At 43.4% G+C, this 23,332-nt stretch overlaps 1 protein-coding gene and 1 pseudogene across 1 annotated transcript in view; one reads left to right on the top strand and one right to left on the bottom strand.

Annotated features, from left to right (window-relative positions):
• rims4 (regulating synaptic membrane exocytosis 4) overlaps positions 1-23,332 on the bottom strand; it is a 119,088-nt gene that overhangs the window by 9,678 nt on the left and 86,078 nt on the right. The window contains exons 4-5 of the mRNA XM_085777097.1: positions 16,661-16,762; positions 15,716-15,855 (exon numbers count right to left, since the gene is read on the bottom strand). Coding sequence (XP_085633223.1) covers positions 15,716-15,855; positions 16,661-16,762 — 242 coding nt within the window. The remainder of the gene's footprint in view (positions 1-15,715; positions 15,856-16,660; positions 16,763-23,332) is intronic.
• Positions 11,324-14,268, top strand: LOC146987742 (zinc finger protein 862-like; annotated as a pseudogene).

Below are 23,332 nucleotides of genomic sequence, written 5' to 3'. Positions count from 1 at the left end.
ACTAGTGTCTCTAGTGCTACTAGTGGCACTAGTAACACTTGCAACTGCTAAACTACTATTACTAGTGCTACTAGTGGCACTAGTAACATTTGCAACTAGTAAACTAGTGTTACTAGTGCTACTAGTGGCACTAGTAACACTTGCAACTGCTAGACTACTGTTACTAGTGCTACTAGTGGCACTAGTAACACTTGCAACTGCTAAACTACTGTTACTAGTGCTACTAGTGGCACTAGTAACACTTGCAACTGCTAGACTACTGTTACTAGTGCTACTAGTGGCACTAGTAACACTTGCAACTGCTAAACTACTGTTACTAGTGCTACTAGTGGCACTAGTAACATTTGCAACTAGTAAACTAGTGTTACTAGTGCTACTAGTGGCACTAGTAACACTTGCAACTGCTAGACTACTGTTACTAGTGCTACTAGTGGCACTAGTAACATTTGCAACTAGTAAACTAGTGTTACTAGTGCTACTAGTGGCACTAGTAACACTTGCAACTGCTAGACTACTGTTACTAGTGCTACTAGTGGCACTAGTAACACTTGCAACTGCTAAACTACTGTTACTAGTGCTACTAGTGGCACTAGTAACACTTGCAACTGCTAGACTACTGTTACTAGTGCTACTAGTGGCACTAGTAACACTTGCAACTGCTAAACTACTGTTACTAGTGCTACTAGTGGCACTAGTAACATTTGCAACTAGTAAACTAGTGTTACTAGTGCTACTAGTGGCACTAGTAACATTTGCAACTAGTAAACTAGTGTCTCTAGTGCTACTAGTGGCACTAGTAACACTTGCAACTGCTAGACTACTGTTACTAGTGCTACTAGTGGCACTAGTGACACTTGCAACTGCTAGACTACTGTTACTAGTGCTACTAGTGGCACTAGTAACACTTGCAACTGCTAAACTACTGTTACTAGTGCTACTAGTGGCACTAGTAACATTTGCCACTAGTAAACTAGTGTTACTAGTGCTACTAGTGGCACTAGTAACACTTGCAACTGCTAGACTACTGTTACTAGTGCTACTAGTGGCACTAGTAACACTTGCAACTGCTAGACTACTGTTACTAGGGCTACTAGTGGCACTAGTAACACTTGCAACTGCTAGACTACTGTTACTAGTGCTACTAGTGTCACTAGTAGCGCTAGTGACACTAGTTTACCAGTTGCAATAGTTCTACTAGTGTCACTAGTAGCGCTAGTGACACTAGTTTACCAGTTGCAGTAGTTCTACTAGTGTCACTAGTAGCGCTAGTGACACTAGTTTACCAGTTGCAATAGTTCTACTAGTGTCACTAGTAGCGCTAGTGACACTAAATGAGAAATTGGAGCAGCTTCATATCGCACTTGTTCTTGTTTTAATGTGAATCCGAACTTTTAGTCCTGTTGCTTTTATCTTGTATTGTATTTTATCTGTGTGTTGTGTGATTTCTGTGTCATGTATGTGTAGTAACTTTTCTGCTGCTGTCTTGGCCAGGCTTCCCTTGAAAAACAGGCCATTGTGTCTCAATGGGACCGACCTGGTTAAATAAAGGCAAAATAAAAAAAATAAAAAAAACTAGTTTACCAGTTGCAGTAGTTCTACTAGTGTCACTAGTGCCACTAGTAGCGCTAGTGACACTAGTTTACCAGTTGCAATAGTTCTACTAGTGTCACTAGTGTCACTAGTAGCGCTAGTGACACTAGTTTACCAGTTGCAATAGTTCTACTAGTGTCACTAGTGCCACTAGTAGCGCTAGTGACACTAGTTTACCAGTTGCAATAGTTCTACTAGTGTCACTAGTAGCGCTAGTGACACTAGTTTACCAGTTGCAGTAGTTCTACTAGTGTCACTAGTGCCACTAGTAGCGCTAGTGACACTAGTTTACCAGTTGCAATAGTTCTACTAGTGTCACTAGTGCCACTAGTAGCGCTAGTGACACTAGTTTACCAGTTGCAATAGTTCTACTAGTGTCACTAGTGCCACTAGTAGCGCTAGTGACACTAGTGTACTAGTTGCAATAGTGCTACTAGTGTCACTAGTGTCACTAGTAGCGCTAGTGACACTAGTTTACCAGTTGCAGTAGTTCTACTAGTGTCACTAGTAGCGCTAGTGACACTAGTTTACCAGTTGCAGTAGTTCTACTAGTGTCACTAGTGCCACTAGTAGCGCTAGTGACACTAGTTTACCAGTTGCAGTAGTACTACTAGTGTCACTAGTGCTACTAGCATAAACCATTATGAACTTATGGACCAAAGTTATTTTACATTGAATTTTACAGTTTTTTGTTTAGAAAAAGGTAAAAATGCAACTTTGAGGCATAATCTCTCCAAAATGATACCAGAAATTTGCTTAATAATGACTGAGGAAGTAGTCTGGGTGGTCCTGAGGTTAATTGTTGCCTACCATTGTCTGAATTTATGGGCCAAAGTGATGTTACAATAGTATTAGAGCTTTTCTGGTTCAAAACAAACCAAAACAAGACAACTTCGAGGCTTAATTTCTCCAAAATGTATTTTGAAAATTGATTTATTTTGAAAACTGACTGTATTCTCTCGACTCGTGTTTCTTTGTGTGACTTCTTGTCAGGATTGAAGTGATTGCTCGCGGCTGTCAATGTTCTCATAGTGCAACACCTGCTTGGATTTATTTTTTAATCTCCACTATCGCTATGACTTTGAAGTTTATCATGATTGAAAACAGACCATATGCAGTGCACAGTAACTGAAGAAACCTAATAGGCCACCAGTACCAGTTTAATAAATACTCATGGTATGTTAAATGATATCAGCTGCATATTAATGTTTTTCTTTTTTGATGTGTAATTTATTTATTTTAAATCAAACTGTTAGAGATCTGTTTGATTTTCATGTGCACTACATTTACAGCATGCCCTCTAAATTAATTGCATTGCAATTGCATTTTATAATAATAAAAAAAAACATCTCCTGCAACCACTGCCGCTCAAAGTCAATATCCAGAGCTGTCACTTTAAGGCTTTTCAGCACTCATCTGAACACTGACCAATAAAAATCTTTATCCCGCCCATTCATTTGCATGCTGTTTACTAGTGGAACATGTTGCCTTCTAAGTGGCACTTGCAACTCTACTGGCTGTGTGTCTCATCTAGCATGTTAACTAGTGATGGGCACCAACTACAAGTAAGAGTCATGACAACATTTTTAACTTCACCTGCAAACTAGTAGGGTTCAAGAAGTTCCTCCAGTTAACTTGTAAGAGACATAATGTGTACTAGTTATACTAGTATGTGTTTTTTTCCTAACTTGTCAACTAGTGAGTTTCAAAACCTGCCACTAGTCGACTAGTAAGACCCAAATTGGCCACTAGTAACACTAGTTGTTGTCTTTTTGACGTTACTAGTCAACTAGTTACACATGTTCTCTTACTAGTTAACAAGTTAGGTCCAAAAAGATTCACTAGTTGACTAGTGACACTCTTTCCGTGGCTCACTAGTTAACTAGGCAATGCTATTTGTTGTCACTAGTCAGATTCTGCACTGAGCATGTAAAGACTTTGACCAAACCTGTTGTAAGTTTGTCTTACATGTAAAGCTATTCTTTGAACTAGTAAGGACTTGCTCAGCACTATTGGGCAACTGTGCACAGCAAGTGAGACATTTCTTTTGCATGTAGGACTTTTTGTTGCACTAGTTGACATCTTCACCAAACAAGTAGATATCCTCATCTTACTAGTACAACAAAGCTGCTTACTAGTCATCAAGTTCATCCTACTAGTACAACTAGTACTGTGATAAAATACCACTTGTTTAACATGTATGTCAGTAGCAGCATTCACTAGTTAACTAGTGACGTGCTAATGTTAACTACTAAGCAGCTTTGTTGTACTAGTAAGATGAGGATATCTACTTGTTTGGTGAAGATGTCAACTAGTGCAACAAAAAGTCCTACATGCAAAAGAAATGTCTCACTTGCTGTGCACAGTTGCCCAATAGTGCTGAGCAAGTCCTTACTAGTTCAAAGAATAGTTTTACATGTAAGACAAACTTACAACAGGTTTGGTCAAAGTCTTTACATGCTCAGTGCAGAATCTGACTAGAGACAACAAATAGCATCGCCTAGTTAACTAGTGAGCCACGGAAAGAGTGTCACTAGTCAACTAGTGAATCTTTTTGGATCTAACTTGTTAACTAGTAAGAGAACATGTGTAACTAGTTGACTAGTAACGTCAAAAAGACAACAACTAGTGTTACTAGTGGCCAATTTGGGTCTTACTAGTTGACTAGTGGCAGGTTTTGAACTTCACTAGTTAACTAGTAAGGCCAAATTGTCTTCTACTTGTGTAACTAGAAAACATTTTGGATTCTACTAGTCACCTAGTAAGCATTTTTAGCATCACTAGTTGGCTCTAACGAGACCTCAGCTATTTGACTAGTCACAGTTTTGCCTTGACAAGTTAACATGTAAGATGAAGCATGATGCCACTAGTTAACTAGTTGCATTCCTCAGGTCAACATGTTGAATAGTTAAAAGTAGTGGGTGGAGTAATAACAAAATTCTGAGTCCTGATTCGCAGGTATCTTTTATTTTGAACTGGAGTACAAATAGGAAGCCTCAATTTAACTTTATACCCGCCTCCTCATTTGCATTTGGTCTTACTAGTGTGACTAGTTGACATTTTTGCTTCCACTAGTTCAACTAGGAATGAGTCTAGCTTTGCTAGTTAACTAGTGAGGTCAAAAAGATAGTGTGACTAGTGCGCATGTCAGCATCACTATTTCAACTAGTAAACATTTAAGCCCCACTAGTTAACTAGTGAGCTCAATAAGGTGTTACTAGTTGAACTAGTGAGCATTTCAGCTTCCTCTAGTTCAACTAGTAAACATTTTAAGCCCCACTAGTTAACTAGTATGGTCAAGGAGACTTTTCCTAGTTTAACTAGTAAGGGGCAAATCGCTATCTAGTCACACTAGTGATGATTTTGGCTCTTACAAGTGTAACTTGTGTAAATAACTTGAGCTTACTAGCAAACTAGTGAGGTGAATTGTCGCTACTAGTTAGCTAGTCAGCACTTTTGCAGCTCACTAGTTCACTAGTAAGACTTTGAGCATTGCTAGTTGAGCCCAGAGGGCCACAAGTCTGTCAAAATGCTGTATAGTTTGTATTTTGGTGCCACTAGTGTGGCTTCTGGCTTCACTAGTAAGGCTTATGTTGTTACTAGCTTGACAAAAGTGTCACTAGTTGCTGAAAAAGAGTGACTAGTAAGACTCTTTGTTCAACTAGTTGGACAAAATGTCTAACTAGTGTGGCCAGGTATCCAACTAGTGCTGATAGTAGTCAAACTAGTGAATGACACTGAAGCCTGATATCAAGGATATGGAATAAATGCTCAAACGGCTTGCCATACCGCGCGTCATGCACGCGCACAACTCAAAAGCCGTAGCCGCGCGCATTTGATGAGACGCAATTGTTTTTCCGTGCACGTCTGCGGCGCACACCTGCACGACCTGCTTCTCCCCCGCTGTTGTGTCCCGGTTCCATCGGCCTGTGTCTCTCCTACTGTTTCCCACTGAGCTCTGCCTCGTTTGAAAGGTGAAGGAAGCCCGTGTGTGGAAAGACGTCGCCTCCGAGATGTAGAATGTGTATTATAGAAGAAAAACACACATTTCAGGACCAATGACTTGTATCCTCAGAACAGAGTCAGACATGTCCTGTGATGGTCAGGTCATATTTAAGTTGAAAATCACAGGGCATGTCTGAGGATACAAGTCAGCAGTGTAAAGCCCCAGCATGATATGTAAATGATGATATGATAATGTCAAGATTTTTCATTTTATATCATACAAAACACCATGAAGTGTATAAATAAAAATTATGTGCTTACAAGTAAAATAAAAATATTTAAATTATTAGACGAAAAAGGTGAATTTAATTTCAATCTAGGCCTATTTGAATGTGCGGCCCCCAAGGTGTCTGTTAAGAAAAATTCTGGCCCTTCGACAAATGTATTTGAGTACCCCTGACCTACACCATGAGTCTATACAGTTAGCATTATGCCAGCTCAAAACAGCTGGGGAATCCTTTTTTCTCAAAATGCTGGGCTTGGGGTAATTTGTGCCAAAGGGCCTGGGTTAAGTTGTGCCAGTGGCAGTGCTGTCTGTGTATAGGAGAAACATGGCAGTGGGCACGGATTTGCTGAGGGAGGGACCGCCCCTGAACACACCTGCCCAGTCTGGTTGTGCTCGTAGCCTGGTGGATGAACAAAACATTGCGTTTCTTTGCGCCACAGCCCCCAGCGTGGCTCAGGCCTCCGCAACTGCATGGGGACAAGCGAGGGCCCGATCATCGCCGCTTCAGGCTTTAATTTTGTATTGAATGTCTTGCTTTTATATAGCATTAACATTTGTGAGATTAAAATGATTTTACTTCAATTATCAATGGCACAATTTACCCCAGTGTATTCTCTCTAATGGCACAACTTACCCCGCACCGGGGGCAAGTTTTTTTTTTTCTAAAGCTATATTTCTGAAACGGTTGATTTAAGATTCAAAGTGATTGTTCCCAGGGATGCACAACATCCTAAACTATATGTACATATATTAGTTGGGGGCATTATTATAATCCCCTTGCTTTAAAGGCAGTTTAAGTAAAAATTGGCACTACTTACCCCGCTCTCCCCTACTCCTTGCCCAGCCTCCCTCATTGTTAGACCATGGTTGACCTCATGGTCAGCCAAAGTGGCTCGGATTTCATCAGAGATTACAGTCCTTGGCCTTCCTCGTCCTCGTCCTCGTCCTTGTCCTCCCCGTCCTCCTCCTCTTACTCTCACTCCACTGGCTCTGCCTCTGTTTCCAGAGTTGGCATCCATTGCTCCGAAACAGAAGAGCTCGCCTGTTGCCCTTTTATGCTGATTGCTAATTGTAAAACTGTGACAGGTGTTTTCCCATATAATGAGTCAGTATGCATAGAAGGACAATTAACTTCAGAAGTTTGTATGATACTGTGTTCCTTGTGAAAACAAGAGACTTCATTCATGAAAATTGTACCAAATGCAGAGAATTGTGTAGTGTTTTAGAACTGCAATTTGAATGTAAAGCAGGATTTGTGCTTGTAGTTTAGCAGAATTGGTTCAGGGGGTTGGTGCCTGAGTTACATGTTGTGGTAATTGCGTCTCAAGCACCAGTATTTGTGTGTAAACAATTGAGAAAAACTTAATATTGACTTGTTGGCCGTAGCTTAACTTTACTGAGAACGTCAGGTGAAGACATAATATTGTATACATGCCAGCCCAAGTCTCTCAATCAAAACAGTAGTATAATATATCACAGTATGTGATGTTGGATTTCATTTACATTGGAGGTCGGAACTTGGAGCTTGGAACAACATCACCTAAGCCCAGTTGAAAAACCAACTCCAACTCCAAACCAACTAATTGCTCTAATTGCAAACGGGATGCGTCGCACAAACGGGGTGTGTCCAGGCGCACTTTGCAAGTACAGTATTTCCCACCTCTGTCCCTCCTACCGGTGCAAGTGGAAAAGAGGGAGGAGAGAATGTGTGAGTGGGTTTTAACAGAGCTGACTCAGATCAAATGAGCTCTTCTCCTTAACCTTAAATGTGCTGCAGGCGAGGCGCACTGCAATTTTTAGGGCCAGAGCGCTGATGAAGTCGGATGGAGGACCCTCTTGAAATCGTACTGTTTATTAGGGCACAGGGCACTATTGTGTGTGGATTTTTTCCTAATACTTTTTATTATTTTTCATCTTCCGGATGAATTTTGATTCACTACTAGTCCTAGACAAATTATATATCAAAACGTAATTTGCGTAAGTCGCAAAAAACTGTGCAAAATTTTGCATTGAAGTCAATGGGATGGGCGGAAAAAAAATAGCTAAAAAGAACGATCATTGGACTTTTTCAAACGTCTACTGGTCAGGCATACTTTCACCTAGAGACTTAATTTAAACTTTAAACAGTAGACACAAGTCTTGTGTATTCCACGTTTTGATAGGTCATATAGTTTTTGATCAATCCCTGATCAATGACCATGATCATTTTTGGAGAAATTTTGAGATTATAATGGGTGTGTATTGCATGGAATGTTCGTGTCAGAGTGCGTGACATCATCAGTTAGAGTGGGAAAGAGCCCAGAAAGATTCCAGAATTTTTCTCCTGGACACAATTTACACTCTACACACATGATTTTTTCCAAATTTGTAGACAAACTTGTTCTGTCTCTCACATGCTTAAAATATCCGAGAGACTTACAGTATTTGAATTGGCAGCCTCTAAGTGTGGCCACATCTGTCTCTGTCTCAGTTTCTGCAAAATATTTACTGTAGAAACACCAAATTGTACAAAATTGTTCAGGAAGTCCTTGTGACACTCTCGGTCTTTTCTGATATGAGCTACCGTTTTGTCAGAATAAGCCTAAATGTGAGACCAGTGCAGAGGCAGAAAATCACTCTTTTTCTTGACGTTTCTGTCTGCCTCAGTCTGGGGGGCCCGTCGTCATTGGCAACCGCCTCAAGTTGCCGTGGTAACCTCTGAGCCTCAGGCCAGAGCTCGTTAAGGTTTATAAACAATCCACCTGGCGCTCGTTAAAATGTTTATAAACACAGACACAGCAGACTGACACAGGATGCAGCTCATAACATGTGTCAAGTCAGTCACACACACACACACACACACACACACACACACACACACACACACACACACACACACACACACACACACACACACACACACACACACACACAGACTCTAGAACCAGCTCTTGAAGCTGTTCTCAGATCAGATTGTGCCTCATTTACACAAACAGGTTTCATACAGTTCTCAGGTCAGACTTTATTCCTCCTGTTGCTCCCTGTTGTACTTAATTGACTTCTCTCTCAAAGCTCTGTGCTTATTATTATTATTACTATCTGTTACAGACACACACACACACATACACACACACACACACACACACACACACACACACACACACACACAAACACCAACATACAGGTAACGTTATGTGATTACAGTTACAGACACACACACATCAAAACACACAGGTAACATACACATGTGCGCGTATGCGCGCACTCCTCTCCAACACACACAGGTATCTTCATGTGATTAAAGTTATAGATACACGCGCGGGCACACACAACCACACACACACACAGGTAGCCTAATGTGATTAGGCTACAACTCCTCCATATCAGTGCTTATAGATGATGATTATGTGTCTATTTGATTAGCTCTGTCTTGACCTTAAGGTCGTGGGTTTGATTCCCATGTTGACAGAGATGGCAGCTCCCGTGACCCTGTCAAAATTTCCCAGAGGAAATTTTCTAGTTATTAGGGCCATGGGGCAAGCGCACCGGGCACTGGCCCCTACAGCTATGAAATGGGGCTTTGCCCCGGGCACTACTGTTATTGTGTAGATTTTTTCCTACTTATTCTTCCTCATCATCCGGACCAATTTCGATTCGCTAGTGATTCATCCATTACCCAAGTTCCCATGTTGACAGAGATGGCAAAACCGGCCGTAGCTCCCGTGGCCCTCTGAAAATTTCCCAGAGGACACAGTTGATCATGCTGTCATTGAGCTTCATCTGGCCTTTGGGCTGGGTCAGGCCACAGCACTTCATCAACATCACATGCTATTCACCACTTTCCGGAGAATGACGCTGGGTGTTGCCATGACACTTGATTCCACTGGAAACCTGGGTCTGTTTCTTTCTCTTTATTTTAGTGATAGTATTTATTTAGTATATCTCAAGCAACTCAATCGTATTTTTCATGCTGCATTCACGTGAAATTGGGCTGACAGCAGACAGATGACAGCCGCTGCACGTAACGGCATAAACAAGCCTCTACGTAGGCCGTGGTCCGGCAGCATGTGGCAAAACAATACACGTGCAGTGTTACCTCTACCATTCTGTTGGCGCCCCCCTTGAAAACGTGGAGAAAAAAAAAAAAAAAAAAAAGACGTGAAAAATCTAGGCGCCAAACACCGCCCCCCCCCCCCCACCCACCCATCGCGTACGAGAGATATGATGCTAAATCAAAAAGCGCGAAGAGTGACAACCGCGCCAAAGAGCATCATTGAGTTGTTTTAACCCCGTTAAAAGGGTTTTCCATGGAGTTTTTCCTCAGTCGATGTGAGTGTCTAAGCACAGAGGATGTTGTTACGATGCCATGTAAAGCCCTTTGAGACAAACTGTTTGTAAAAACGGGCTATACAAATAAAATTGCCTTGCCTTGCCATTGCATGACAAATTTCAGTCGACATGTCAAAGAGGAAGGCCGATGATCCCAAACAGGGATCAATTACATCTTTCTTTAAAAAAACACCTGCTACATCAACCTCGGAGTCGGAGAACGATGGTGAGAGGGCGGAACAAGGTGTGGAGAGAGAGGATGGGACGGCAGGTGGAGGGAAGACTGAAAATCACCGCACATCTGGATGGGACCCAGATTGGGGTGCAGACCCCAAGTACAAGGCTTGGCTGTACAAAACGGATTTAGGTGAGTTTCTAATAATAACCTTACAATTAGGGCTGTTACATTAGTTTGCAGCTAGATGAAAAAATTATCCCTATATGTCAGTGTGTGTGCTTTTGACATTGATGTGCGCGCTTGTCTGTTTCTCTGCACTCTGCCGGATGATTTTACACTTTTCATTCAAGTAAGATAACGTAGCTGCCACATGTGTTTATTTTCATCAGACCTACATTTATCTTCCGAAATGAAGCTATCCAGCCCGTGTTTAATCTCCAAAAAGCTGCAGGTAAATTAATCATCTCGTGTGCTTCTACCGGTATGACGGTGAAGTTTTGACCGCAGATCAGCTCAGCAGACCCGGGCTGGGCTGCTCCGCCGCTCCGCTACAGGTGCGGCTGGTCTGGACTTCTCCCACTACGTCGGAGCAAATGTGCAAACAAGCGTTATTTGGATAAACTGGCGGCATAACGGGGAACTAAACGGCTACTTTCTCATAAGTAAAAGCTTTAAGATCTGATGTTACCGGCGCTATAGCGGAATTTAAAACATAGTTACGGCGGTTTCCAGTTAGCCATAGCGAGGGGAGGTTCGCTTCCTGTTTATAAAATACAAGCGCAAATTCTATCCTTATGGTTTTCTTTATAATAAAAGACAACAGGTGTTTTATTTTTGTGAAAATTACCAGAAGTGAGTTACTTACTACGGCTGGCTTGGATAACAGCTGTTATTATTATGTTATGTAAGCCAGTTTATATGACCCTTGCAAGATAGCAAATCAGCTGGCCTTGCATTGATGGCTAAATTTTTAAATAGATATAAATATTTTATATTTTATATTTTATATTTCAGGAATGTTCTGTAGGATCTGCCGGACTCACAAAAAATCTGCAAAGAGGGGTACCCAGACACGGCCATTCATTGAGGCCCCATGTGTGTCATACAGGAAGGACAAGCTGGACAGACACGCAGCATCCGAGACACACAGAGAGGCCTTGAAACGGCATGTTGAGCTAATGAAAGGTAGCCTATGATTTACATGTATAATTATTATATTATATTATATATTTATTATTGTTATTTTTGTAAAGCAGTTTTTAAATGTTTAAAAATTTTAACATATCCATTCCAGGCAACACTGTTGTTGCTGCCTTTGATCCATTGGTGTCCCTGGAACATGAGGCTGTAATAGGCGGTTTCAAATGCCTATATTGGCTGGTTAAACATGAAATCGCCCATCATGCCAACTATTCGGCCCTGCTTGATCTGGCCCAGCTGCTTGGTTGCCAGTATTTTGAGAAGTTGAAGGCAAGTATTTTGAACAGCATACTACTTTGCTGGTTTGCATGTCCAGAATGGTAGATGGTTCATCTTAGGGGTAAATTTAACTATGATTTTAATCAACACCTCTCCTTTGAGTGTCTCCCTTTCCTTGAATTGTTGTGAATTGCTTTGTCATGTTTGCATGCTTTTCAGATTGGCCAGAACACCAATTATAGATCGCACAGGATCATAGATGACATGCTGGATATACTTGCAGCTGTCATTGAGAGGCTTATCCTGCAGGCGATTAGGACTTCCCAAGCAGTTGGACTGGAACTCGATGAAAGCACAGATGTCTCTGTACTTAGGCAGCTTGACATCCATGTCAGGTATGTAAATGTTTAAGCAGAATATTGTTGGAAATCTACTGGAATCTACATATTGAATGTTTATTTTCTTTATTAATGTATTGTGTGGTAGATATCTGGACCAAGAGGGCAAACTCTGCTGTCACTTCCTTGCCCTGGTGCCTATTCAAGATGGCAAGGCGGACAGCATTGTAGGCGCTGTTAGAGAGGTGGTGGAAAAGAAGGAGATCCCTCCACACCTCATCTGTGGTCTTGGGACTGACGGTGCTGCAGTGATGACAGGTAGCTAATTGATTATCACTATCTAAGGCTCACCTCTCCCTGCCATCATAATAATTTTTTTTACTCCTTATAGGCCGAATAAATGGAGTGGCCAAGCAGCTGTCTGAGATCTGGCCATCGGCTGGCACTGGCGTGCAAAGACGCTGCTGACAAGGTCCCATACATGAAGACCTTCAAGGAGCACCTGCAGCAGCTGCATTTGTACTTCCGCAATAGTGCAAACCGCTCTGCGGCTTTGTCAGCTGCTGCAGCTGTGCTTGGCATCACTGACTTGAAAGTCAAGGTGAGAAATGTGAATGATCTCCTATCTAGTCTGTTTGCATATTATTCACTGTATCAGTTAACTTAATCAGTTAAACTGTTCTCTATTTCATTGTCAAGGAGGTGAAAGACACCAGATGGCTCTCACAGCACCTAGCCATTCAGAACCTGCAGAAGAACATCAGTGCAGTACTGAATGTACTGGCAGAGGAAGTGGAAGTGAGGAAATGTGCTGCGGCCAAAGGCCTCTACTCCTTTCTCGCCACGTACCGGTTCATTGCTGCACTTCATCTGCAGGCAGATGTTCTGCCACACCTATCACGCCTGTCCAAAATCTTTCAGAAGGAAGATTTGAACTTCCTGGCGATCAGGAAGCAGGTAAATTCTGTGCTATTTTCAATAGCAAATATATCTTTAATTTTGTAACACGTTCTGATTTTAAAATATGATTTGAAATGTTTCAGGTTCCAGTCATACTGGCCATCATCGGCAACATCAGAGATGCTGGTGATCAGCAAGCACCAGGGTCACATTTGTCCAGGCTCAACCAAAGCCTGGACGACCGAGCTGGCTTGGGTCAGTTCTCGATCTCTGTGGAACAGGAGAGGGGCAGAAGGGGCCAACCAGAGGATGGGGACAGGGAGCACTTCTGGAGGAGGTTCCGCTCAGAGGTAAGAATAATCTATATCACACACATGAGAAAATGATGTTATACTGCACGGCTGTGATTCTGTTGTAGGTATGAGTATGCAGGCCATACATTAAAAGCGCTGGTGATGTTTTTCTGTTTAAATTTTTTGATTCCTTCCTGCTTTATCAGGTGATAGACCCCTACCTGAATGGGCTCATTTGTGGGTTGGAGGGGCGGTTCCCTAACCTGGAGGTCTTTGGATCATTCAGTGCTCTCGGCCCACAGGCAGCAACATCACCTGACCATGAGGCTGCACATGGTCACCTCAGGACCCTGGCAGAACACTTCCCCTCAGTGGATGCCAGCATTGCAGTGGAGGAGTGGATGTCCTTCAGAGAACATGTGGTCTCTGGTGCACTCAAGGTATCACATCAAGTTATTTTTTTATTAGGCTTGTTCTTTCAGCTTGGGTCCACAAACATGAAACCACATGTTGTAATCTTATGCCTTGCCTTATGATTTCAGGATAAGACACAGCTGGGCATCATGAATGACATGAATGAGGAGTTTGGAGTGTTGTACCCCAACCTGTGCAAGCTGGCTGCAATAGCACTGACTGTACCCCTCAGCAGTGTGAACTGCGAGAGGGATTTCTCCACCATGAACAGGGTAAGAATCCTTTACTTTCTGACTACTACTAAATTTAAAAACAAACAACTCATTATGTAAAATTAAGTTTAGTTTATTTAGGACAGTGTGCACTTACATTGATTGTTTGCCAAAATAAATTTGTAATGTCTTTTTCATCTGCTGCTTGCAGGTGAAGACAGACCTCTGCAACAGACTGCAGGGGGAGCATCTTGAGGTGTGCATGAGGATTTCAATCAGTGGCCCATCAGTGCAAGAGTTCCCCTACGAGGAGGCTCTCAAAATCTTTTTCAGAAAGCCAAGGAAAATCAAGTGCTCTGACCACAGCTGCACAATGTGCCATTAAGCCTAGCCCAGTCCAGCCCAAGCAGGCCCTTCCCTTCCCAGCCTCTACCTAACCTGTCCCGTCCAGCTCAGCCCCGCACAGCCCCGCACAGCCCCGCACAGGCCAGACCTTCAATGAAGTGTTTGAGTGTTTCTGTTTTGTTAATGTTGTTCTGTTGTGTCTTAATTAAATTAAATTGTTCTATTCATTACCTTGGGGTTTGAGGAGTCACTGAATGTAAATTTTCAATGTAAAACATTTTCAGCCGGAGCACCACGGTGACTTTTCACAGACGCCCCCTCGACCTGAGCCGACAGCTCTGGTGAGTTTCCGTGGTTTCCTACCGTCTGCCACTGAACGTAAAAACATGGCGACATGACATGGCAGCCACCACTGAGCTTGCCCGCTCGATGTGTATGAATGATATGAACGCCAAATTCAGAGCTTACCGGAACACCTACGTTTGTTGATGGGGGGGATTACTGATTAATGAAAAACATACTTTTGAACTAAATAACTGATTTTCTTGAATAGATAACAGGAGAAGTTACACAATGTCCCTGTAAGTTCTTGTGAATGAAGGCCTAACTCTCAAAGCCCATCTGAGCAGTTTCTGAGCTGCTACATACTTGCTACAGTTCTCAAAGACCCGACCCGGTCCGATCCGCAGGTGTTGAAGCCTGGATCCGATGCATTAATTCTCGGGTTACACCCCGCCTTTCCGAAAATAGACTTCCATTCTTCGTAATAGCGGGGTTTCCTATTTTTTCTAAAGACCCTGCTATTCCGAAAAGGCTGTTGGGGAAAACCCTACATTCCGAAACCCCCCCACTCCGGATCAATCAGAAAGGAAACAGAGCCTGCACATTGATCCTTTTTTCCTTTTTGGCGTCAAACGGATCATGTGCATAATTAACTGCAAAACAAGCAAATACTTCATATTAATAAAACGCTCATTATGCTTCTAGCCTGTCTAGCCTCTACCTGGTCTTTTTACTAAACTTAACCAACTCCTTTCTTCATTGCCTAAACCCAACCAAAGCGAAATAGCACATCGAAGTAGCGACAAGCTACAACGCAGAGCGTAAACAACGTCAGCTGGTTCAGCACCACGGACGGGGGGGCGGGGGGGTTTGGAACAGTGGTGTTTTGGGCGGACGTTCGGAACAGTGGTGTTTTGGAGTGGGGGGGTTTTGGAACAGCGGTGTGTCGGAATGGAGGTGTTCCCCAGACCTAGCTCATTTTGTCAATGGGAAAGGAGCCAAATGGTTTTTTTCTCCATGTACTTGAATAAAACTGGACTTCTTTTTGCAACAACTGATGTTGACTGATTAGATAGTACGTCTGTCAGTTTCCAGACTCCTTTTTTAAGCAAGGCTATGGTCAGGACTCATGTCAGCAGGATCGCTCTCAAAAATTCTTGGTTATCTTGGTTGTGAATCAGGTGGACAGTGATCATGTATCTTACCTGTACCACTTTCCCCTGAGGACTTTCCGAGAAGATCAGGACCTGGTTGAAGAGAGGATCCAGACTCTTCCTCACTGACTTAGTCTTCTTTTTGGCCACACAGACGCCATGCTCCAGTAGGTAAACTTTGATGTAGGCAGCTAGAATGACAGCAGATAGAACAGTTAGACCTGGACCCAATGTGGACCCAGCATAGAACATAGATCAGGCATACCATTATGACCACTGAGAGGTGAAGGGAATAACACTGAATAACACTTCATCATGGCACCTGTAAGTGGGTGGGATATATTAGGCAGCAAGTGAACATGTTGTCCTCAAAGTTGATGTGTTAGAGCTAGACCTGTTTGATTAATTAATAGTATTAAATCGTAATCGGATTATTTAGTAAGGACAATGTTAAAAACGTGAAAATCATAGAAACGATTTTTTACTTTAACTAGGGTTATAATGGTACAGCCCCTGTTTATGTATCAGGGCTGCACTGTGTTGCCGTAGTGACTTTCGCCTCCCTCCTCCCATCATGCTTTTCCCACACGCTGTAAACAAGAATGTCCGAGTTCGTTAAGGCCAGCGAGAATTTTGTTGCCAAAAAAAACAGTGGCCATTTTCTACTACACAGTTATAGCTCTACTCAGCTCGACTCAACTCGACTCGGTTTAGGTCCTTGTCCATTACAGCTGAGTTCTTCAATGTGGGCAGGGTCTTCATATCACAGCAGCTACGGCCTCGTCGTCTCTTTTTTCGATCCTCTCGTCAGCTCCAAACTCACTCATTTGCACCTCAATTACGGGCCACAGTGTGGTTTTCCACACAGCAGTCATTTTACTGTCTTTACTTCACTTTACAGAATAACAACAGTCCCAGTACAGATCAGTGTTCGCTACTGCGAACATAGTTTTTACTCTTTTAACACTTTAGCAGATGGTATAGTTACAGACAGACCTGGGGGTCCCTTTGATCCTGGTTTCATGATGAGTCCTCTGGCTTGAATGACTTCCACCTCCAGACCTCCATTTCTCTCCAGTAGACCAATCTCTACATCACCTAAACAGAAGAGAGCAGTTGCACTTCAACCATGAGGATGAAAGGGGTGAATGTGTGTGCCATAGGCGTTTATATGGTCATTGGTTACTGTAAAAACATTGCTAATAACTAATAACATAAATCAAAGTTTTTTTTCACTTTGATGGAAAATGTCCAAAACAGGCTATGAGAGACCGGAGCGGCCTCCCCACATAAAGGGGATCGGGGCAAGCCAGATTTAGGTGATAGAGGTTGGAAAACAGAGCCAGCGAAGCTTCAGGTGCCAACATTTTTTATTTTACAAAAAATCAATAATCAAAACACCCTCTAAGGGGAAAAACAGGCACAAAAATGACCCTAGCCTCACACCAGGCTAGAACTGACGACCTCATAGGCTCACACCAGGCTAGAGCACCTTAACTCAGAGCTCCCCGGAAGCCAAATGCCACTCCCTTAAATACAGCTGTGAGTTAACTCCAGACATGAAAACGGGTCATGGGTGAAAAAGGTGAGAAGGATACGACCCCGGGGGCATGCTCCCCCGGAAGAAAATTTTGAATATTTCATATTTGAAAGCATCAATCTGATGCATTTTGAGAAGAAATTCAAGCAGAACTACAAGATAGTATGAGTGTATGATAAAGTAGGGTCACATAACGTTATTGTCACGATACCAACATGTTGGTGCCGGTATCGGTACCAACATGTTTTTTGATACTTTTCCAAATACAATGAGAACACAAAAAATGTCATTATTGACTTTATTTTAATAGAAACTTTTTAGAACTATTAGGCCCTATGCATCAGTAAATAATCAATCACTGCTGCTGCAGGATTCAAATTGAAATTTCCATCAATATTAATCTGAACTCTTCCTAAATTAAAACATTAGTAGTCTGTTTAAAAATGAATATCAACTTTTTTTCCTTTGCATTATTTGAGGTCTGAAAACACTGCATCTTTTTTTGTTATTTTGACCAGTTGTAATTTTGGGAGAAAGTGTTATCAGTAGTTTATAGAATGAACCGCAAACGTTCATTTTACTCAAACACACACCTATTTTTTTTCCATACGTAGACCAATGTGGTGCAGCGCCAGAGAATCAAGGCCAAGCCACAAATTGACTCTGCTTTTTTTTTTTTTTTTCCATCAACGCAATATCGTTCCGTTAATTCATCTCCGCATAGCACTCTTTCTCTGTTCAGTGTTCACTCACTCACACAGACAGAGAGAGAGAGAGAGAGAGAGAAGCGCACATGCATGTTAGTGGTGGTAAAAAACAGTGTTTGCATTAATTAACGACTCTGTGGCGGCCCGTCTCTCTCTAGCGCGCTGGTGTGCACACACACACACACACACATGCAGAGCGATAGAGATCTATCTATCGCTCTGGGCACGTGGACAGGTCGCGCTGTAACGGCTCAAATTACAATGTGGCGACTTTGCGCAGCGGCGTCACCGCTGCCACCGCTCTGGACTGCACAGTGCGATTCACAACCCAATCAGGTGCTCTCGCGCTTGTGGGTGTTTTCATCTTCTACTTTTTTTCTCTTCTCAATTCAAGGCTCTCGTAATCTATACCTCCAAATCCCGATCACTTGCCACTTGACCCCCCCCCCCTCAAAAATATTTTCTCATCGGATCTGCACGATTCACGTAGGTCATCTATTTTGGTTTCAAAACGGCGAATTTCGCCGAAAGGTGAGTGATTTTCATGCCTGTAACTCAGTTGGGACAAACCATTACTGCCGGGGCAAACCAAAAACTACAATGGTCCATCAATCACGTCATTAACATCAATATACACCAGAATAAACAATACATAATATCTTTTAACCTTGCACAATCTTTCACATACACACACAATACCTGTGCAACATGATCACATAAAACCATATAATATGAAAAGAAAAACACCCCTGAGCACCATGGGACGCGCCCCCCTTGCCCCCGCGCTCGATAAAGACCGCCCCTGCAGCGGCGCGCGCTTCCGCAGAGGAGCAGTGGAGCCCGACCGGGGAGTGCAGGTGAATGTAGGTGCGTGTAAGTGAATGTATGCAGGATCAGAGTCTTCACCAGTGAACAGATAAAGAGCGGGACGAGTAGTGGGTACCTCACTACACGCCAGGATGATAAAAGGAGTGTAAACTGTCTCAGGTGACTTGTGGGTGTGGCGAGTGTGAGCCGCGGCGCACCGCGTTCCCGACGCCTGTGCGCGGCTCATGCCACACACGTTAAAGCAGAACTATGCAGGATTTCGGCTGTAATTATTGTGGCTCATAGACACTGTGATGGTAGAGTGACCTATTATGAGGTGAATGGGGTCTAGGCCAATGCGCCAACCCCCCCCCACTGGCTGAAAACCGCACTTGCAAGATCAGTCATCCGCCTCGGTGTCACAAACCTCGTCAATGGATAGAACTATCGCGAGTAACTGCCTTACGGCAGTACGAGCTAAGAACGCAGATGACGTCATGCATGTCATGAATCGTGATTGGTTTGAGTTTGGAAAGTCGGAGGAAACCATGGAAACATGAAATGTTTGTACTGATGAAGTTCGGCTTGTGGCTAACACGGAGCTAATGCTAACACGGACACACACACACACCATGGATCTTTTATAAGATAATGGCTGTTTTCAAAACCGCATACTACCGTACTGCCTACTACATACTGCGTTAGTATCAGGCTTGGGGAGTAACGGACTACATGTAACGGCGTTACGTAATCAGGATACAAAAAAAGGGTAACTGTAGTCCGTTACAAGTACAGAAAAAAAACCCGTAATCAGATTACCGGTACATTTGATAAAAACGGAGATTACTTGGCTGATTACTTCACATTTTAAAAATCAACCACAGGCTATTGAGAGTGAGGAGTTGTCGTCACAGCTCAGAGCCCCACCCCCCTTCTCCGCCATGATGGAAGGATTCCGGTGGCAAAAGCCTTACTAGTCTATGGGCAAAACAAAATCGTCTACTCCGTAATTTACTGTTTTACAATGCCTGGAAATCACTGCTGTGTTAAAAACTGCTCCAGTGATTTACTTTCTCCTTATTCTTTCTTGTAATTTGTTGATCTGTTGGCGCAAAAAAGAGCTAGAATTTAGTCCGTCTCTGTGCTGTTCTGATGACGTTGCCCCTGGCAACCGATAGCGTCTCCTTCCATCATGGCCGACCGGACTGTAAAAAGCTCAAACCCCGCCCAGATTAGACCAAATCGGCACGTGACTCCTCACTCTCAATAGAGCGGCCGTAGAAACCACTCGCTGTCTCGTTGTATTTCAGAGGAGAGGCACAGAGCTGCTCTGCCTTCTGCCCGTACGGTGTGTGTGTGGCTGAGGCTACGCTGCCTCATTGCGTAACTCTACTAGTGTGAGCGGCACGTAAATTCACGTTGCTTTTGTGAATTGTAAACACAGACGGCCCCTCGGTTTTAGCGTCCAGCAGTTTAGCGGCTAATTCAACTGCAGTGATGGATAACTCTACCGGAGAGGATCAACAACGCAATGAGCTTCATCTGAGGAATAAACGGCAGCTTTTACCTGATGGGAGACCGACGCCTGAGCTACGGTAGCTAACAGCTAGCTAACAGTTAGCAGGTTACAGACTTTATCTCTCTCTTTCCCTCTCTTCTTTACACACACACACACACACACACACACACACACACACACACACACACACACACACACACACACACACACACACACACACACACACACACAGCCCAGGTTGTCTGTCATATCTGTTGTAAACCTTGTAATACTAGCTTGTTGAGTACAGTTAACATTATTGTTGCTTCGGTTTGAGTGTGGATTAATTGTTAACGGTATGTTGTGTAGCTAATGAGAGCAGTGGTCCAGTATCACGATCCTGTTACTTATGAGTTGGGTTTTAATAACAGCTGTTTGTGTGTTCTGTGTAGGCTACTGTAAGTTAGATGGCATGGATTGTGATGAGAAGGTGTTGCAATACACTTATCTGGGGGGGCGACCGCCATTCCGAAGGACCGCCATTCCGACGGTCTGCCAGTCCGAAAATTCCCGAAGGTCCGTCATTTCGAACTTCCCGAGGGGCCGCCGTTCCGAATGTGTTTTATTTTGAAAATTGACCGGATTCTCTCGTGGTTTGACTTCCTGCCCGGCTTGACACGACGCGCCGCGGGGACAGCGCCCGACCGGCCCCTCCCCCTCCCCCTCCGCCTCCAAAGTTTCACCCAGGTGCGAGTCTGATGCATGGTCTGATGCAGCCGCGGCACTCCTGCTGAAAATAAATGTCCTTGCTCTGTGCTTTGGTTAGGTTTAGGCAATGTAGAAAGGAGTTGGTTAAGTTTAGTAAAAAGGTTAGGTAGAGGCCAATAAAATAGCAGTTAATATGTATCTCCCCCGGGAGTCGAACCCTGATCCACCGCGTCAAAAGCAGATGCTCTGACCACTACGCTACCACCGAAATTAGGCTTGTTTACTCCGTGCCGTAAACCATTCAAGATTTTTTCAGGTTCGTAATGGCACCCTTTCTTTCAGGTTCGTAATGGCACCCTTTTCCCATAAATAATTAAGGGTCGGCATTCCGACAAATTAAAGTAAACGTTCGGAGTGGCGGCCCTTCGGAATGGCACCCTGGAACCACTTATCTGTGCAAAGTGCTACTGTTTCCCTCAAACCTGTTTGTTGTGACCCCCCCCCCCCCCAAACTCGTGGTTTGTGCCGGCGGCTGTCACTAATGATTTACAATCGAGAGTTTATCCATTGTGTTTTATTTTTAAATTTTAGCGGATGCTCGGTGCGTTTCATTTCCGTGTGGATTGATGCGTGATGGCTGCGTGACTGAATTTGCATGTTTGGTATTAAAGTAATCCAAAAGTAACTAAATGTAATCCGTTACATTACTTTAATTTTGTGGTACTTAGAGTAAGTTACTAATTACATTTTCTAACAGGTAACTTGTAATTGTACTGGAATACATTTTTAAAGTAACCCTCCCAACCCTGGTTAGTATGTACTGTATACTGCATACTGAATGTGGGATTCAGTATGCCACTTCAGCAGACCGACGCCGTTATCATCGCAGTATGCAGTATACAAGTTTCCCAGAATGCATTTCACGGCAACCGGTAGCGGTAGCTGTAAAACAGGCTAAAAGCTGTTTTATTTCCTGCTCTAGCGCTGTAATTATGTAACTTTATAAAGTTTTAATATTTTTTCATGCTGTTAAGATCCCAAATATACGGCCAGTTTATCCAAATGACGGCTGTTTAAAAGTTTGCTCCAATGTTTTTTGGAGAAGTGAAGCTTCGTAGCGACCGGGACATCACAGAGGCAGCAGCCCAGCTCCTGACGTGCTCGGCCAGCCAGCACTACGACGTCATTCCGGAGGAGAAAACGGTCGCTAATTAACTTACCCGCAGGTTTTTAGAGGTTTACCACCGGCTGGTTAAATTATTTTTAGGAGATAAATGTTGGTCTCATTGATGAAATCTAACAATTGTGGCAGTAGCATTAGTTTGTTTGAATGTAAAGTGAAGCTTCTTGTGTGTAAGCAGCGCTGCCTCGGGGCTCTGGAGCCTAACGTTACGTACAGAAATCACCACATTTACAAAAAATAAATAAATATTTTACAATGAACCTATCAGTCTGCATTAAGTTTTATTTTATTAAACTATAGTTACGGTACACGGCTACACTACCGTCTTTGGTTACGGTTAGACGTCAGGGGTGCATTGCATTGTGGGATACAGTACGCAATGTAGACTGGTCAGATGCATACTGGATATATTTTCCGAATCAGTACGACATCCGGGAACTTTTCGCATACTGCAGATTGCTTTTGTTCTGCATACTACATACTACAGAGTTTGTTTGTTTTTTTATGACAGTGACATGTGCCTCCCAGAACTGTGGGGGAGCTCCGGAGAGGAAAAAAAAAGAGAAACCAACGAAGGAGCGAGCTATTTCCGGCCGACTTGCATAGTTCTGCTTTAAAGGTTGGGTCTGGAGTTTTGTGCCCAAAAATAAACATTAGACTTGTACAAATGAAATCCGTCTTAGGGCGCACTCACACTAGGGCGAGTTGTTCCGTACCGTGCTGAAGCCCGAATGCCCCCCCTCCTCTGTCCCCCGCTGGCCCGTACTCACACTGCCTCGAACCCAAGCGTGCTCAAGCACGGTTGCCACTATGTCATCACGTTGATATACCAACACGGCGGATGCGCTCTGACTGCAGAAAGAACGGCGCTTTGACCGGTTGTCATGGTTATCTTGAAGTTTAATCAAAGCGACGTTAACTAGTGATGTTTACTGCGCGACGTAATCGTTAAGTGACTGTTGTTTACATGCAGCTGCAGACACGTGGTGGAGAACGAGCCCGCAGCGCATTACGTGTGCGCATTCCTGGCCAAGCGTTCCTGTGTTCAAGCACACCTCTCCCAACCGTGCCGGGCCAGGGAAGTGTATCGTGCTTAGGCACGGAACACTTGCACTCACACCAGCAATAGAATCCGGACTTTAGGGGGCAAACGTGCTTGGGCACGGTACGATTGCCTAGTGTGAGTGCACCCTTAATCACCACCTATGGGATTCTATCTAGTCCT

This window comes from Trachurus japonicus, chromosome 5, assembly GCF_045865225.1.
Source record: "Trachurus japonicus isolate A0001 chromosome 5, Traja_1.0".
Taxonomy (NCBI): domain Eukaryota; kingdom Metazoa; phylum Chordata; class Actinopteri; order Carangiformes; family Carangidae; genus Trachurus; species Trachurus japonicus.
This window is presented reverse-complemented; position numbering and strand designations above follow the sequence as displayed.